Source organism: Anguilla rostrata, chromosome 5, assembly GCF_018555375.3.
Source record: "Anguilla rostrata isolate EN2019 chromosome 5, ASM1855537v3, whole genome shotgun sequence".
Lineage (NCBI taxonomy): Eukaryota > Metazoa > Chordata > Actinopteri > Anguilliformes > Anguillidae > Anguilla > Anguilla rostrata.
Genome location: NC_057937.1, coordinates 42,241,085 through 42,257,157, shown reverse-complemented (window position 1 = coordinate 42,257,157; position 16,073 = coordinate 42,241,085). Strand labels below are relative to the sequence as shown.

General features: G+C 40.2%; 1 protein-coding gene across 2 annotated transcripts in view; it reads right to left on the bottom strand.

Annotated features, from left to right (window-relative positions):
• Window positions 1-16,073, bottom strand: part of LOC135255306 (activating molecule in BECN1-regulated autophagy protein 1-like) — a 106,436-nt gene that overhangs the window by 75,440 nt on the left and 14,923 nt on the right. For both annotated transcript variants that reach the window (XM_064336296.1, XM_064336298.1), the window contains exons 8-9: window positions 10,145-10,231; window positions 4,031-4,219 (exon numbers count right to left, since the gene is read on the bottom strand). In XM_064336296.1, the coding sequence (XP_064192366.1) occupies window positions 4,031-4,219; window positions 10,145-10,231 (276 nt within the window). The remainder of the gene's footprint in view (window positions 1-4,030; window positions 4,220-10,144; window positions 10,232-16,073) is intronic.

Genomic DNA, 16,073 nt, shown 5'->3' with positions numbered 1-16,073 from the left:
TTGAAAGCAATCCCATTTAATCCTTAACCACACAGTCTCCTGTTACATATATCTGACATTCACTCTTCCTTATTCTCCCAATTTATTAGCTACCAAATGCTCACATCTTATGACTTCATAGGTATGGCAGACAATTAAGCCATTCAAAACATGCACCAAGACAAACACATCCCTTGTCTTTAAATACTCAATAAAAGAACAACTGAGACCGTAAAAAAATGCTTTAATGATACAATAATAATGGTTCAGGCATCCAGGATGCACTTAACCTCCTGATGATCAATAAAACAAAAAACAACTGGTCAGCCAGCCTATCAAGTGGTGAGTCATTTGTTCTTTGTATAATGATTTGCTTTATGGCCCCCTGTCAGTGTTAAATGTGGCAAGGAGACCAAAGCACCACTCAGAGAGAGAGAGAGAGAGAGGTTTAAATGTCAGTGTATTTAATATGCTTCGCTATACATGCAAGGCCTGCATAAATGCACGTTCAGAGCTGAAGAGCTAAACTCTTAGGCTGGTAGTTCAAAGCAAGGTATCAGCTAATGAGTAATTAAGGACATACTTGACTTTGTCACAGTCTTCCTGACTGACAACCTCAAGGTGAATCCTGACTTTTCACTCACCTTAACTAGTCGAACATTCATAAGTTAAGAATGGATAATTCTGAATAGAAGCCTCACAGAAGTTTTCAAATGAATCTCAGGAAAACCCCAGGAGTTACTGTATAATTTTCCAATTATTTGTCTGCTTTGGCAGATGATCTGCAAGAAGTGTGGGAAGTAGGGGTGTGCAGAGACGTCATTATCTGTATCTGTACAACCAACAAAATTATCTGTCTGTGTATCTGTATTCGGATAGAAGACCAGAAGTGGGTGTGGTTTATACTGGAAGTCACGTTAAATCGGGCAAATGTTGTATTTTCTAACCTAATATTCACTGGCAATGCAATTGTTGCGCCTTCAAAGCATAAAATTGATTTAATATTGGCATATAATTAATTATGAAATATATTTCCACATCTTCATACTGTACTTTTAATCTCTCTCTCTCTCTTTTTATTTTTAACTAAACTAAGTTTTATGAACTGTCTGAACCCCCCCCCACCCCTTTAACTGGGGTACATTGAACATTCAGAAACTGAAAAAAATGTTTTATAAATCGAAAGATTCTGTTTTGCATTGGAAATAGAAACTACTTACAGTAAGATATATAGAAAAACATTCTTCAGTTGAAGGGAATAATCTTAAATTCCAATAATGCTGCGTACGCGTTTCTTGATGTGTTAACGTTACTGCAGTTCACTAGGGAAACGTGAATTACCACTTTACAACAGTAATTACATAACAGTAAAACATTAACATTTTTGCCTGTTTTATTTATTTTTTTCCCCTATTGAACTAAGTTTGGATAGACTGCAAACCATCTGATGTGCTCATATTTTTATTGGTGGCAAATGTTACCATGAGTATCTGGACTGGATTTCATGTTCATTTGATAGCTAAGACCTATGGCTGATACATACAGCATGTTATATTTTAAACAGATGAATATTGACTGAAATACAAGGTAAAGCGTCGGTTTTAAAAATATTTTGACTGTCTTTTTTGGGTTCTTTTTTTAAATGGAGGAAATTAACACATACAGCTAAACACTACAGGTTCTAAGCTTCATTTTGATGCATAGGTTGCGGGGGTTTTAAAGAAATCCAGCTGCCACACCAGGCTTTTGTCTCGCTAGCTCCTGCACCTGACGCCTCCGCCTACTCGATGCGAGAGTTTCCCTGAGTGATAGCCGGGAACAGTCAGCTCTCAGCCCGCTGCCAGCTGTGCGCTGACTTGATGGGGGCGACTACAGAATATAGCGATCACTTCTCAATAATGTGTAGGCCTAGTAAATGAAATGACTAGTTAGTGAAATCAAAGTCCTATGTTGCAAACAGAATGGGCATTTTTATCTTGTGGCCATCATCCACAATGATATGAATCGATTTGAAGAAACATAACGGCTGACGCACAGAACATATTTATTCAATGTTTTGCAGTGCAGTGGCTCAAAGTTTGTTTTGGTGTGTGTGAGTTAGTGATACCAACAATGACTATATATGGTTACTTTTATATTTATTGAATTTTATAGATTTATTCAGCAGAAAGTGAAATATTCTTCCACGGACGTTTGGGCATATTATTTTACCGTTGTCAAGCAAAACTCTGGTTGGTAGTTCTATTTGCACCGTTGTTAAGCAAAAACCTCTGGTCGTTAAATCTATGAAAACAATGATTCTATTAAGAAAAAATAGTTCCTTCTCGTTTAATACCATACAATTAGTTTATACCCTGTATACCACACATTTTTTGTCATTACATTATTTAATAAAACAGCATGAAACCATAAGTCAATCAAATTCATCTTCCTAGCACTGTCTTGCTTTTTGAATGGTGTGGTCGCGCAGTGTAGACATAACGTCTTTCTAAGACCCTCTGAAACGGGTTTTGAATGCCAGCTAGCTTTATGATAGGTTCGCCGTCACTTGTCACCTAGCTAAGGCTGTCAAAAGTGCCATGAAATTGAGTTTGAATATTAGCTTTTGTAATTAGTTAGCGTTCGAATATATTCGAATATCATTTGCCTATAATTAACAAAAATTAGCTGCTTATTGTCGGGCGCAATATGCAAGTGACGCTCCCTATAAACTGGCCTGCGGGTTATTTTCCACAAGCGGACAGTAGAATAGAGGATATCGGTGAACTTTCATACTAGGTTACTACATATGGGGCCTCATTTATAAAACGTATTTTAGATCAACTGTGTGGCGCGTACGTAGAAAATCACGTCAGTGATTTATAAAATTTCAACTTGACTCAATTTGACCGTGGAAATGGCTTTGGCTCTACATCAGGTCTTCACTTGACGTACGCACGCAAGTTCATTTTATAAATGAGCCCCCTGTAGTTTCTATAGCCTAATGCACAAATGAATAAAGCACTTTCTCGTGGATGTAATTTGCCACAACTCGGCATTTATTAATCACAATAATAGGGAAATGATTGTTTATAGGAAATCCCTGTTTATTTCTTAACACAAAAACTATTCAAACGGCTAATACCTGTAGCCTAAAACAACACAAATGACTTACTCGGTTTTGTTTGTTTAACTTCTTTCATCATCCAATTTTATCAAAATCTTCAGAACAGAAAGACAACAGCCTTCCATGGGAACATTATTTAGCCTAAATTGCTAGCTGGCCAGTAACGTTAGCACGGGAAATGAACTTTGCGTTCATGAACATGATTTGGCGCATGAAATTAAAGCCTGTATATTTATGTTAATTACAATTATGTTTATTTACGGTTGCCAACCATCCCGCAAATCGGAATCGTCCTTTATTTGGACAGTAGAATAGGCATTCCGGAATTTAACTCTTGGCTATGGGACTCATTTTCATCCGCATGTTTGTGAACGATTGCGTTTATAATAACCGCTGTTTTGAATACAATTCAATAGTTAGCTAGCTAGCTAGCCGGGATAACAAGCATGCCGCAAGACCATTCTGACCTAAAACCAAGAATTTTGATATTGGCTAGGTGACAAGTTGACAGCGCAGTTCAGAAAATTCATTGAGAAACTACAGAGCCCCCTAAGGGTCATGGTGGGGTTTTTTTTTTTTTGAGCTAGGTCCTACTTTTGCGTTCCCTCGCAATACTTTTGCATTACCTTGCAACGTTTGACATTCATGAGGCAGCTGCTATGTGCCGGAGTTCCAGATAGTCTCTATCTCTGCCCGTGTAACGTTAGATAGAGGCTATGAAAACTTGACATGCAGCTGACTTTTTTCCCCCCCCGAATCCGAATAACAACGAGCAACTTCGGGTAGAACAAATATCTGTTTCCATCGCATTATTCGTGCTTTACTGAATACAGTATTCAAATTCGGATACATCACTAGTGGGAAGTGTCCTTCCCTGTTTTCTACAGAGAGGAAGTGTGACAGGGTAAGGGTTAGAAGTTCAGTTTGACAAGAAATGACACTCACTCGTACTCCTCAAAGTCTACTTCGTTGTTCTCCATGGAGGGGGCTGTGTTACTCGCAGTACTGTCCGAGGAGGAGGCGGCAAGAGGCCGCAGTCGGTTCTGCTGATAACGCAGGGAGCGCTGGCGAATGCTGTCTCGCCGAGACAGGTACTGGATCATTCGCTGGGCATAGTACGCAGCTGGGGACAACCTGAGGGCACACAAACCACAAGCCATCACAGCTGTTAATGTATGGCCTTTCACAGAGAGTATTTCCATTACACCCAACAAGAAGCAAGCACCTGACAAAGACCAGTGCCCCTTTTGAAAAAAAACAAAAAAAACCCCTTTTGAACAGACAATAAAATCAAAACATTTAGGGGTGAAAATTGGTGTGTGGGTTTGGTTGTACCCATTGTTTACTTTGCTTTTACCTTAGACCTGTAATAATGTTGGATGAACTTAACCCTAAATTCTCACAAATATTTGAAACATCACATTAGACGCAGACAGAACATCTGACGTATTGTAAACACAACAAAAACATTAGAAAAGGTTAATTCAAGGTTGTTATTACTTAGTGTGGTGAAGTGAGCACTGCCTGAGCACTAAAAACAAAAATTCACATGCAGTAGAGGTCATGCTCTCATTACAGTGTAGCTTGAGGCATTCCCTTTACTGTGCCAGAGTCTAATATGGGTGTGGAACAAGAAGAGAGACATTTTCCAGATGGCAAAGACAGTGTTGATGAAAGATGCTTAAAGAGTATTTAGAGGTCATTTATGTGGTTTGACTACTACAGTAGGGCAAGAGCACCAATTCAAATAACTGTAACAATAATTATAATCTATATTTGTAAAGAAAAGTTTGTTAATTTCTTTACAGTAAAGACAACAAAAAAAATTCAGCATTAAAAGCACTGTCGAGAGAAAGGCCCTTTTTAAGCGTTACTGGAAGCAGGAATTTCAGGTTTCGATTTTCATGCTAGTAACAGGGATGAAGGCACCTGACCAAAGATGTGTGCAACATCCCTGACCATGTGTGCTTTGCGTAGTCTGTGCCATAGGCTAGAATTAAAGCGTTAACACTGAGCGTTTGCAGGCCCTGTGCTCCACCCAGATCCATCTTTTCATTGTAAAGTTACCAGTGGTTTTTTTTTTTTTGGTCAAAGATGTTCTCTCTTGGCTCGCCTTATTTTACATAAATGTATAAATATATATATGAACACAGCCTTACAATTACTGAAGCACAGGTACAACAACTTTCTTTCCAAGAATTAAGCTTGCCACCCTGTTCCAGTTCCTGAACAAAGTAAATAGCCAAAACCAAGACAAACTCAAAGTCCCTTTCACTCGTTTCTCCCTTTCTGCTGTCTTTTTAAACACTACTCATGTGCACAGACGGTTTCAGTGTCACCAAAACTGTGCATATGCTGCCCAGTCGTGTAACTCTATTTTACCCTCATTTCACCACACGCTGAACTCTCATAAACACATTTAAAAATAACTAACATGCAAACAGAGCAAGGGCCAGTCTTCTCAGCCAGAAAGCAAGGCCTTGTTTTACGTCCAAAAAGTCTCATTGCCAGAACAGGGCCCTTTCTAACACTGGTGGATGAATTACAAAGAGCACACAGAAAGCACTATATGCCTTTCAATGGGGTATTAAATTCAGTTCAGGGGAAAAAAGTGTGCCTACAAGGGGGCAGATAATATTTTGGCAAAACAAGTGAATTTTTTTGAAAATTACCAGACGAAAGCAAAACACACTTATTTTTTTTGTGTGCACTGAAAGACATAGGCTAATATAAAAGCCTGCCTTGTTTGCCTACAGCACTTCACACATCAGTGTGATCTTCACAGAAATCAGAAAACGATAGCGCTCAATAAGGGGGGAAAACTCATTAGTTCAGAGGAAAGTTAAGACTTCTCACGAAGCTTATCACCAAGATGGAATGTTTGAATCCTTTCTTTGCCACCCATAGCAGTTTAAAATCAAATCATAGCAGTTTAAGGCCAAACAATAGGGTACAATAATTAGTGATTTTTTCCAGATTTTAATTAATCAGAAAATATGGATTCTTAGAACCTAAAGGTCTCTCAGGCTACTAGTATTTGGCTTTATAAATCAGGAAAAACTTTCAGCTAGAGTTGGGTGGAAGGGTTGAAGAAAGACATTGTCAGCTGATATTCTGCAAGCGGATTGGCTACGGATTGGCAATGATAATGGTCCCGGTGCAGTAATGGATCAAGTGACACTGCAGGAAAGAAAAGTAAGCGACCCTCAAAGTTACCAAACTATAGACACGCCAAGGCACAAATGCCATTTTCACATCAGGGACAGATGAGTGAAAGGCAATGGCCTACAGGGACTGAAACTAATTAATTACATATCATTCATCACCACAAAAAATTAATTTTCGGTATGTGACGCTTGAAGTCAGCCACAAGGGCTGTCTGGAAGGATGAAACTTCACACAAGCCCACGAGCGGCACTGGGCCATCACTGCGGGTTTTTACCAAATCAAGAAAACATGCTGAGCATATAGTAGAATCCGTTCTGAACTGAGGCGCATTCAAGTTGATCTGCCCTTAAGAGTCTTGAGGGTCTGTGAATGCTGTGTCATTTCGCTTCAGTCTCCTCAATTCAATGCTGCCTGATCCCTGACCACTCAATTCTGAAATGTGCTTCGCTGCATCGATAATTATTTGAAACTGAATAATTTTAATCAAAAAGCTATTTGCATGACATTCTATCTTCAAATATAAATGCCGGCAGGTCAAAAATTGGATTATAGCACAAATGGCAGAATGGAATTCAATGCCTGTGGAGGAAAATAAACCCTTGGCACATTTAAAATAGGCCAGAGCTGAATTCATAATTAATCTGTTAGCCTTTATCTGTTCAGATGAAGCTTATGCAGGCAACTCGGCTTGGTAGGATTTGGTTTGTTTATCATTAACCATCCTGTATAGAACTGAATTATATGTGGGGTCAGAGGGCTGGGTTTCAGGACAGCATTACCATTACTGAACCCAGATATTCTGTCTCTTACTTATAACTAAGAAAATTGTCAACATGCATAATCCCTAGTGGGAGGGATTATGATTTCCTTCAAAAGGCTTTCATAAAATACATAACAGGATGATTATTAAGTTGTGTTTCAGGCAGACTACCTCTGGTGTTCCAAAAAAATCCAGGAGAGACTTTTCTTTTTCTCGTAATTACACATTCAAGGCACAAAATATTATATTTTATGCTGCCTTGTTCCAAAGTCGAGGGAGTGTAGGGCATTTAGGGGAAGGATAAGGGCTGGCACATTTAGATTTAGCACCTGTATTAATTTTTATTTTATTTTATTTTTGAGCAGAACTTTCTGGCAGCCACAGTAACGCGCCGATGTGATAGATTATTCCAATACTGTCACGGCCACACAAATCAAATTAAACCAGATAGCAATTTAAAGGGGTCGAGTCATCCACGGTCTGCATTTCAGTACGTGCAGAATACAGATGTCAAACACAAATAGAAAACGAATTCAGAAAGAATGGTAAAACGTTTAAAACGTCTAAATATGAACCTGAGTTCAGAAGTTACAAGCGGCAACAGCTGAGTGAGGCCGGGGGACTGGGGGGGGTGGAGGGGGGACGGCGCCACTGGCAGTCTCGTCCTGCAGGCTGATGGAGGTGTCACTTACTTACAAACCGAGGGAGGGACAGGGAGCCACCTGACAAGCAAACTTCACTCTAAATCCCACAGCTGAATTACAGAGAGGGCCAAATGGAACCGTGGGAGCCATCTCTGGGAATCCTAAAGTTATGTTCTGGCCCTGCTACAGAGTTCTAAGAACCCCAGACACCTGTGCGTAGACGGAGACAACCGTTTTCCTTCCACCGGTCCAGGTTTTCCAGGCGATAAGAAACAGGCCTGCAGGATGTCACTGATCGCCCCGGCTGATTAACGGTCAGCAGCCACGGCGACCCGCTTATCCGCCGTCGTGCTTCAGAATGCGCGTCACTTCAGAGAAAGGCCAGCTGACAGCACATGACACCGGCTTATCAGAGCTTCCATAGGGAAAGGCGCAGCGGAGTAAATGACGCTCTGGAACACGACCTTGAGGGGGGAAAAGAAAGCTACAGTGCCAGACTGATGGCACTGGGCTTTTTTTCAGTAGCTCTGACCACGGCTGCCCTGTTTGTCTTGTTCAGCCATTCAGTTCACTCAATGATTTTGCACAAATTTGAGGAACTGACAGGCCAGCTGGTATTCTGGCTTGTTTTTACTTTTTTATTTTTCCTGAAATTGCATCAACATAGAAAAATCACACATTTTGCTAAAAAAGAGAAAAGGATTCATTCTTCATCAGAAATAGTAACATGTGATTCCTTAGTTCCTAATTTGTGTTTTTTTCATTCCCTAAAAATGTGCGCTGTTTCGGACAGATTAATGGCAATCACTGGGGGAAGTAGATAGCAATCACAGACTGGAGCACCTGTGGTTTTGGCCTATAACCTTACAAAAAAAATATTTCCCAGGACAAGTGATTGTTTACCATGACTGCATCATGAAATTCCAGGTTTTCCAGGACGAGTCGGAAGCTTGTAGCTATTTGCAACCGCAGGCACAATCTCTTGCTGCCGATACAGCGAAATTGAGATATCCCCAATTCTCAGAAACACGTGGCATTGGCAGTCCACTCCTTTTCGCATTGCAGCCCACAGCTAAGCACAGACAGAGTGGAATCAGAGGAAGACCTTTCACGTGCAGCTTTGGCATGCAGTCCTCTGCCGCCCAATTGACCAGCGGGTGTTGCTACAGAGCAAGCCCACAGCCTTAACTGACTACTCCTTCCTGTACCCTTGGCAGCACAATCACCAACTGTGTGTCACCCAGTGTCTGAATTTTATCTGAGCCTGTGCGGCTCATGCATGCACCACAGCGTGGTGCCTTAACTGAATGAGCCACTTAGCAGCCTGAAGTTCCCAACATCAGAATACACCTATTTTCAAAATGTGAACCCTTTATCACTAACAATTACTTACAAATAATTGCTACTCACAATTGCCAGCAATAAAATTTTAAAGTTTTAAAGTACCCCTCCACATGTATGTCAAAACCTTAAAAAATATTCTATATTGAATAATTATTTGTTTAATATGGTTTCTCCATCAACAATCTTTCAATAAACTACTGAAAACAGTCTAGCAGCATTTCTACAACTTTAACAGAAATATCGTAGAGCTGCTTTTAACGAACGTTATTTATGATAGCCGTTATTTATGTCGACTTTTGCATGAGGTTCTGGAAGCAGTCGTCTGTAAAATGTGCACTACCAACACGGATTCCCTCTATGCCATCTGCTATATCCATACGATTTTTATAAACAAATTTTTGTTTTAGAACAAGACCTTCGCGTAACAAGTGGACCAAAGTTCCTACTTCGGGATTGCATCCTAAAACTGCGCAGTTTGATATGTTCAACAGACACGGTCACAACAATATCACTAGTCAGGTTTATGTGTGGTAAGGGTTCAATTTACCACATTCTGTTCAAAAACCAGTCTGTATAGTGAAAGTCATGGTTCCAAGAAGAGTTAACCATGAAAAACAATGTTTTTGACTGGAGTGGGTCTTTAAATGGAAAAATCATTAAAGTAGCAACAATCTGAATTTCAACTGAACCTTCATTATTCTAAGGTTTGTATCTCTGAAGGACTAAAACTTAACATTCAGGCAAATAGAAAAGTTATTCAGAAAAACCTACTCTGTTACCTGGACTGACGCATTTGTTTGTGGTATCCTTAAGTAAAGTACTACACCTGAATTGCTAAAAAGAAAATGCAGCAGTATAAAAGGATAGACGATATGAAGTAAATCTGAGACTTCCGGGCTATGACTGTTTGCCTTTAGATCAGGGATCTCAAACTCAAATCCTGGAATGACACTGTGCCTGCTCGTTTTTGACATGTCCCTGCACTTAAGGGCTTAATTAAAGTCAATGATTGGCGAAAGAATATGCCCACCTTATTTCCAAGGACTAACTTAACTAACTGCTGGTAGAAAGAACATCACAAAACCCAGCAGAGACAGCAGCCCTCCAGGGCTGAAGCTTGAGAACCCCTGCTTTCGAGCGTACCTGGCAGGATCTGGATAAATGGGATGGTCTCGGGATCCTGACATGTCGTATCGAGACAGAGAGATGAGAGAGGACTCCAACAGCCTCCTGGGAAAGGGGGAAGACAAAAGCATGATGTTGAGCCAAAACTGCAGCAATTCAAAAAGGAAAGCATGGTCTTTCCAAGCATCTTCCATTTATAGTCAAGTACAGAATTTAGCTGGAGATGATTATCATGATTCACAAAGCAATGCATTTAAGTAAATTATGCCAATAAATTAAACAGTGATTAAATGTCAAGCACACAAATGGAAAATCTCAAAGGAAGCAAAATCTGCAAACTAATTTACATTTGGAAATGGCACTATTTATTTCTGCACATAAAATAGCTCATTTTGAGATAAAGCTTTATGTACAGGTAATAAAGAGTCTAATCGGGAGCACATCATTACTGTGAGGTCTGCACCGCCTCTGATTACCTTTCGGTCTGCTTGCACTTAACAGAAAAGAGAAAATTCGCGCAGTGCCACTTGACCTTAAACAAACATCACCTCCATGGATGAAGACCACTTTATATGCAGTCCACAAAAAGGTATGAATCTTATAAGATCTGTGATTTTGACCAACTGTTGTGAGAGGATAAAAGACTGGTAAATTCTTTGAAAGCCTGACACAGCTGGTCCAGGTTTTGGCCACCCTTCCTTGATGTGAAATCACTCTTTAAATAGGCCCCAAGAAGCAGAAATATAACACCTGCTGGGTGTTTAAAATTGACTCATGCCAGGCCTTTGTGTACAGCTGCTGAGAGCACAAAGCATGAAGAAAGTCTGCCTAGGGGCAAACAGTGCATTTTCTGGATGCTAAGAGATCTGTTCTTTGGAGAAAAAAAAAACAAAATCAGCCTCAAAGCCGAAGGACACGTGCCAAGCTGGCACATTCCCTTCCGATCGGCTAATCAAGACAGTCCTTTCTAGACCAGAAAACGGCAATTATGCACAGCTCCAGCTTCGTCGTCTGGGTAGCCCCATATTCAAACGGACCACCTTTTCCAACGTGCACACTTGACATCACGTGGAATGAAAGAGCATTCAGACCAATTTAGCTCCACGAAGAGCAGCATATCAGATGTCGGGCGACCTGAGAGGTCTCGGTAAATTGTCACCAAAAAAAAAAAAGAGAGCGGAGAATCCATCCCGCCGCCCCTCCCCATTTTGTTTCTTAGCAGCAGCTGACGTGCCAAAGCGAGCTGACGGCAGCTGCCCGCTGCCAGGCTGGCACCGCCGGCCAGAGGGATGCTCCTCCCTTTTGGCACAGCTTGCACTTTGTTCAACAGCTGGAACATCAGCTGCGCCCTGCCCAAGCCAGGGGTGCAAAAGCGTAGGCCGCGGACTTTAAACTGGGAGCCCAGGGGGGGAATCAGTGGGGTTTACAAATGTGGGTCTGTCGGATTAGTGCCGCGATGTCCCGACCTTGGCATTCCAGGCAAATGTATTGCTCCCACCCATACACCAATTACACGATTTACTGGGCCTTGGCAGGAAGTGTGCTCCGGGTGCACTCTCAGAGCCTCAGTGAGAAACTGCGTGCTCAGCGGTCTGCAGTTAGGATCTCCCACGGGCCTCATCTCAAAAGTAGGCAATGAAATGCATACACCAATCCCTGTTGTACAAATCACACTTAAAGCACATATAGCCCAATCAATTACATGCTTGGTCAAAACCTGCACGTGTGCAATGCGCTGCTTGTATGTGGAGTGCAGTAATGGAACAAATAGGCTAGATTTTTGACAAATATGACTGCTTGCTTTTGGCAATTGAGTGTCACTGAAAGAACACAAAAATGAGCATGATCCCAAAACCTCATTACATATCTAGATGGTAGCAATCAGTGAACACTTAGAGAAAACCCACTGACCAAAACCTGGTGGAAACATAAATGAGCGATTTGATATTCCTGAATGGCAGAGTCAAAAGTAAAGAAACTGGAGATGCTTCTAGGGTTTGCAGAGTCGTTGTGATAATAAAAAACAAAAAAAGATCATTTCACAGGCACTGCTTTTTCAGCTGAAACAGTAAATCTGGCCTGTGGTTGTGCTTCAATTCACAAACACGACACAGATGTTATCTTGGACATTCCTGCCACACTGGAAACGGTAGGGCTCTCAAGCAAGCAGTGCCAAACTGGAGATGTTACTGCAACCACCCCCCAGGGTGGTTGCAGTAAGAAAGCATCTCCCAGGCTGCTTACACACAAAACACAGGGACATTTTTCAGTTAATATAAGGAACCTGAGCTTCATTCAATAAAAGTTAAGCCCCTACACATTCCAACTGACGTAACTGGGTCAGATTGATAGACTGTGGTGGAACACAGTACATAGCTCCGGTGCCATAACATTATTTACTTGCTTAGAAGACACCCTTAATCAAGGGCGACTTAACAAGGCTTCCCTTTTTTTAACTTGTCCTCTATCCATTTATGCAGCTGTATATTTACAGAATATATTTCTAGAGTATATTTACATTGAGGTATGACACAAGAGCAGTGCCCCAGATTTGAGCCTGCCACACCCGAGTTGCAAGACCAGTTCCTTAACTACTACTACAGCAGTGCGCTACTCTGCACTGCTTCCTCGTACCACAGGTCATGCTGTTTACCATCGGAATAATCTTTTTACACGCATCTCACAAAGAAATTTCTTATAGAAAGGACAGGTCTGATAAATATTGAGACTAACTCAATTGTTTACTCAAAAACCTAGGAATAGCTGAAATGATACTCAACACCTACATTTTTCAGGCTAGAGGGACATTACCTTCAGATGCTCTACAGAGCAGAGCATCCAATCTGCTCCCCAGATTAGATTCTCTAAAAAAAGTTTTTTTTTAAATCATCGAAATTCAAGTGCCACCAAGTACCAAGGCCTGAGTTAAGCTTTGTCATGACATTGCTTTTCAACACTCGCAGCTTCTCAAAATGATACCATTCCATACATGGGTTAAAATTCAATATATTGTCAAAGCTCCAGTAGTGACTCTCCTTGCTTAGTATACTTATATATAGTGAGAACCCACTACTTAGACATACGAGGGAATTTAGACGTGTATTATGGGTGACCCTTCTGGCCAGGAATTTAATTTTTTTTTTAAACTTAAGAGGTTTACCTCTAAATGATTTGTTGATACATTAGTAGCACACACTTCGCACATTCATTTGCCACTTTACCAGCCTGGTGAATTTTAGAGTCATAGAGTAAAACAATACCTTCTTAGTATGATAATTGCAATGGCAAAAATACTTTATCTCTGATGTTAGCCATCTTGGCGATGACATAAGCTGTCCCCTTTTACCCTTGCAAAGCAGAGCAGAGTTTTTTCAGCCATTAGAAAATCTCATTAAATTCCACTGAGGACATTATTAGTTCAGCCATTATCTACTGGAAAGCAAGCAAGGAGAAAAAAAAAAAAACCCACAATGTGAATTGTCTCAAGCCTGTGCAACAACCCAATTAATTGGCCCGTTCGTTTAAATGGCCTCAGTGTCGAGGTGCAGAACTAGCAGGAGGATGAAGGGTTCTTATGAAACGCATGCATTCACCACTTACAAAAATCGGTTAAAAGGTGTAAGCACCTATTAGGTGTACTCAATTTATTCTATCCAATATGTGTTACTGATTCTATATAAGACTTTAGCACTACTTAAAAGAATCACATCCATATCTCATTCGTATTCTTTTAAAACGCTAAAAAATGCTGGCATTTAATAACTGGTTTCAGGATTGATGCAGAGCTAATGGCATATTTACTGGAAATAAATGTTTCCAGTGAAAAACCAACACCTTTTCTTACAACGTTAGTAATAACTAGCCTGATTTATGTGACAAACTCACTGCATGAACAAAAGAGACAGACTTTTCTGCAGTGAGATTTAACTAGCAAATCGAATGGAATCAGTCCAGGCATTTTATTTGGGAAATAACAAGTTAATAACAAGAAAACAATAATGCACACCAGTTCGGACTTTGGAAAGCCTTCCTCTGGGTGTCCTGAACTCACATTTGGAAACAGCTAGTGTGGTGGCTATCGCTCCAGCTGGTCTGTACCGGATCAACGTTCCGCATTTTTCAGTCCTTGAGGGAGATGCTATTTTTGTGCTGGGTCCCTTCAGGACATCGGATTTAAATGCATGATTGAACCAACAATTGTTCTACTGCAGAGAAAAAGCAATATTGTCTCAAAAGGTCAAGGGATCGCATGCTGCACTATTTTACAGCACAGGGAGTAGAAGTGTAAAGCTGCAACGCAAAATGATAAACAAAAATAACCCTACAAATGTTGAATTGGTCAGCTAGAGGGAACTATATGCTCCATAAAAATAGTATAATAATATACATGCTTCGGTCTTTGGTGCATGTCCTCCAACTTTGTCCACTGTGGTCCTCCATTTTTAAGCTTTTGAGCTAATAATAACCGTAGTGCAAATATGAAAATTTATTTTCATTTATTTTTTACTATTATTTTGAATACGGTACAGAGTTAGGCTACACACTGGAGTACCCATATTTTGAAGGATTTAGGAACACACACATTTTCCCATCTCCTGCACAAAAAAGATAAAGTTCAAATAATCAAATGCAGAGTTCAATCATCATGTCCTTGAGACTGCAGCTAACATTGAAACACTAATTGCACTGGAACAGTGCATCGCTGAGCTGGAGTAAGAAGTGATCTGATATTAACATCATAAGAGTTCATATGACGGTGCTGTATGATCATTAAATGATAAAGACAACCCCACCAAGGTGGCAGACTGAATCATAATCAGCAATGTCATACAGGAATGGCTATGCTTTTTTTAAACAAGCTGACATCTGTAGGCACAGCTACAGGAGATGCCTCATTTGGATAGCAGTTAATTTAATCACACACATTCAGATTTAACTGGGTTTTGATGCCATTCGAGCCTACAGTCCATCGGTGTCATGATTTTATAATTAGTGCTCTCTGTTGTGTAGAGAATCCCTGACTAGCTGGCTCTGTGTCTGAGGGAATTTGATGTAAATTGCCAACCTTTTGATCTGTAAAGTCCCTAATTGAATTGTAATTAGCCAGGATTACCATAGTGCTTCAAGAGACTGTAGCTCATAGTCCCTTTTACAAGTTGGTGAGTTTCCACTGAACACAATACATCCATGATGAATGTCATGACACCAGACTTTTACACTATGATAAGATACCAGCAGAATACCTTGAAAGAATACCAATAACAATACAATGGTTAAAAAGTGATCTTTTAACAACTTTCAAAACCAGGGAATGCTCACTAGTCAACTGACATCAAAGAACAGCACAAACACATAGGCTAGTTCCTGACAGACACAATTTGAAGTACATTTTTTAGCATATTACAAACTTTCCTATTAAAATCTCTGTAAAAATGTTTAAATTTGTTTGCATACTCTCTTAATCTTTTTTTAAAGCATAATTTGTGCACTGAGGCTGGGTGTCTCATGTAGAAATATTTAAAATTGAGAGTACTTGGCAGAATGTTTGGCCTCCGGCATTAGCTCTGCCCTATATACATTAATGAGTTCAGATGTGCATTTTTAGTGACATACATAGAGTGGCTTTAATTTGCCTATATTATTTGGATTGTCTATACAATGGCTGGATTTGGCAGTCCGTTATATGCTAGATATTAAGTAGGGTCAAATGGATTCTGAGAAAAGTATATATTTTACAAGTGAAATTAAATATTAGGCTCATGTTTGTCTTGAAAGTAGGAGGCACTTCAAAACCAAGACATTTTTAAATGTTTAGGCCTACCTGTCAGACAGGCCCTGTAATGTGTCGCTATAAATAAAATAACAATGACATTTAGAAGAGCGTATAAACAGAACATGAGCTTTCTGTCTTGATTAACACGGTGGCATTATGAGGTTGCATCCACAG